Raw genomic sequence first — 2,924 nt, 5'->3', positions numbered from 1 at the left:
TAAAACACAACCCCAGCCATGGAGAAAGGTACAATAACTGTATTGCTGTCTCCAAAAAAACTGAAATAGAGATTAGCTTTAGGGTTTTTTTTTACCTTCTTTCTTAACAATAGTTTTGTTTAGTTCAGTCCATATAGTTCAATTTGTTTAAATGGTGTTGTTAACCACCCAAATGTACACAGTTTCACATTTGTTCATCACACAAATATAATAAATTAGTTCAGGAACGTGGTAAGAAACCAAGAAACCAAGTATGCACGTCTCAGAAAAAGTAAACCCATGCTCACTGACTAAACAAAGCAAACCCCCTTCTCTACAACACAAAACTAAACACATGTCCTGCTGGAATATCCCCCTGAACAGGGTGTGTGTTGTACACTGAAACAAGTGGAGGTGTTCTTCAGGCAGGCGATGGAGCTCAGAGCTGCTGCTGGAGCTTTAGATACACTTGAGAAGGATCGAGTTGCAGTAGGTTCCTCGGCTGCATTCACACAGCGGACCAAAGCGTGGACCCAACCTCATCGCACAGCGAGACCCAACCAAGCACTAAACACAAAACATCTCATGACCATCTCAGAATATACAGCTTAACACTTTACAATAGAGCACGCTCAGAGAAGATCTACTTACATAGGAAAAAGAAGAGAAGAAGGAGGAAGAAGAGGGTGAAAGAGAAGGAGGTGGGTGAAAAACAGTGTGGTAGAAAAAAGAAAGGAGATGAAAGAAGATTGAAGAAAAAGTAGGAGGAAGAAAATGAAGAGGAGGAAGTAGAGGATGGAGATAAAGAGGGATAGTGAGGAAGAGGAAGAAGAAGAGGATGGAGATAAAGAGGGATGTTGAGGAAGAGGAAGAAGAAGAGGATGGAGATAAAGAGGGATGTTGAGGAAGAGGAAGAAGAAGAGGATGGAGGTAAAGAGGGATAAAGAGGAAGAGGAAGAAGAAGAGGATGGAGATAAAGAGTGATAAAGAGGAAGAGGAAGAAAAAGAGGATGGAGATAAAGAGGGATAGTAAGGAAGAGGAAGAAGAAGAGGATGAAGATAAAAAAGGGATAGTGAGGAAGAAGAAGATGAAGAGCAGGAAGTAGTAGGAGGAAGAACAAGAAGATGATGATGGAGATGAAGAAGGGTGGCAAGGAGGAAAAAGAAGGAGAAGAAAAGATAAAGAGGGATGGTGAAGAAGAAGAAGAAAGAAGAAGAGGAGGAGGAAGATAAAGAGGGATGGTGAAGAAGACGAGGTATGAGGAGAAGAGGAGGAAAACCAGAAAATGGACGGTGATGAAGGACAAGCAGAATAAGAATAAGAACCAGACTAAGAAGAAGAAGAAGAGGAAGAATAAGAAAAGGCGGATGAAGATGAAGAGGGATGATGAAGAAGAAAAATGAAGCAGAGGAAGAGGAGGAAGGCGAAGATGAGGATGGTAAAGAAGATGATGAAGATGATGAAGTAACAGTGTCAGAAGAACTTGCCCTGGGGATGCCTCGTTTTGCTGTTGATGGAAGGTTGTCCTGAAATCTTCCCAGAAGTTCCTCCATTGCTTCAATCTGCACCAATGAGAAATCAGCTCGTTACACTGTTGTAGTTCTTCTGCTCTGTCTGTCTGTCTGTCTGCCTGTCTGTCTGTCTGCCTGTCTCTCTCTCTCTATGCTGAGGACCAATACATTTGGTTTTACTCACCAGCTCTTTCTCAGAGGCCACGTCGGAGCTCCGTCCATCTTCTGCAGATAGGTCGGGGGAAACCTGCCCGTTGCAGATGAAGGTGAACAGAGTGATGAGGAGAAGTGCAGAGAGAAGTCCTGAGCTCTCCATGGTCCTGAGTCACACACACCACCTTGGAGGAGCAGGAGGTCAACAAACCCACGCAACGCAGCCTCACACCGGCCCAGCACTGGCTTTATAAAGAGAGATGCCCCCGCCCTCCAGCTCAGCTTTATGGACTGTAATAGGCAGGCTGCTGCATTGAGCGCAGGTCTCCAATAGATGCACAGCAAACATCTCCATCAGAGCACTGCAAGAAAGGTTCCCCTGATGTTTCTTTTACATCACTCTTTCACGGCAAACCTTATGGTTTATGGACAAGGATCAGACATGGAATTTCACCTTTGTTTTACTGTGAAAAAGAAAGAACACCTAAATGTCTTACAAAGTGCATTCAGGTATCATACAGATCGTGTGGTAACTGCTGGAGCGAGCCGTGGAGTTCTCTCAGAGCTTCTGCTGGAGACACCAGGTACGAAGGTTCTCAGGAATGGAAAACCCCATGCTCACTAAAGCCACATAAAGCAAATACCCCCCTCCTGTAGAACATGAACAGCTGCTATTTCCTGCTGAACATTGTGTTGTGGGCTGAAGCAAGCCTTAGTGTTCCTCTCTCAGAGCTGCTGCTGGACCCTCAGACACACTTGAGCAGGATAGAGTTGCAGTAGGTTCTTTGTGGACCAAACCATGGAGCCAGCCTCATCACACAGCAAGCCCCAAAACATCCCATTACCACCTCAGAATATACGGCTTAATACTTTACAAAAGGGCATGTTTGGAGACGATCCAGCTGATCTGGTGATCTGGAAGATGATGAAGGACAATAAGAAGAAGAGAAGGAAAAAGAAAAGCAGAGGGAAGAAGGAGAGGAAGAAGAGGAGGATGATGAATAAGAAGAAGATGATGAACAAGAAGAAAAGGATAAGGGTGAAAAGGGATATGTAGAATGGTTGCATAGCTTAAACGGTTCCCACTTTCTTCCAGGCTGTTGCTACGTGGTTGCTATGGTATCCCAATTGGTTATTTTGATGTTGCTAGCTGGTTGCTATGGTATCCCAAGTGGTTACTATGGTGTTGCTAGGTGGTTGCTATGGTATCCCTAAGATTCTGCACACTCTGGGTTTGTTTCCCGGTCAGGGAACACCTCTGTTTCTTGGGGCAGTGGTGC

At 44.6% G+C, this 2,924-nt stretch overlaps 1 protein-coding gene across 1 annotated transcript; it reads right to left on the bottom strand.

Moving 5' to 3' along the window:
- Positions 1-438: 438 nt before the first annotated feature.
- On the bottom strand, positions 439-1,807 carry cartl (cocaine- and amphetamine-regulated transcript-like). Its single transcript, XM_072670981.1, has 3 exons — positions 1,676-1,807; positions 1,468-1,542; positions 439-546 (listed from the first exon to the last, which is right to left on the bottom strand). The coding sequence occupies exons 1-3, from the start codon at positions 1,805-1,807 to the stop codon at positions 439-441; spliced, it is 315 nt and encodes a 104-aa protein (XP_072527082.1).
- Between the last annotated feature and the right edge of the window lie 1,117 nt (positions 1,808-2,924).

This window comes from Salminus brasiliensis, chromosome 25 (genome assembly GCF_030463535.1).
Source record: "Salminus brasiliensis chromosome 25, fSalBra1.hap2, whole genome shotgun sequence".
NCBI classification, from domain to species: Eukaryota; Metazoa; Chordata; class Actinopteri; order Characiformes; family Bryconidae; genus Salminus; species Salminus brasiliensis.
The sequence above is the reverse complement of the archived record's forward strand: the minus strand, read 5'-3'. Positions and strand labels throughout refer to the sequence as shown.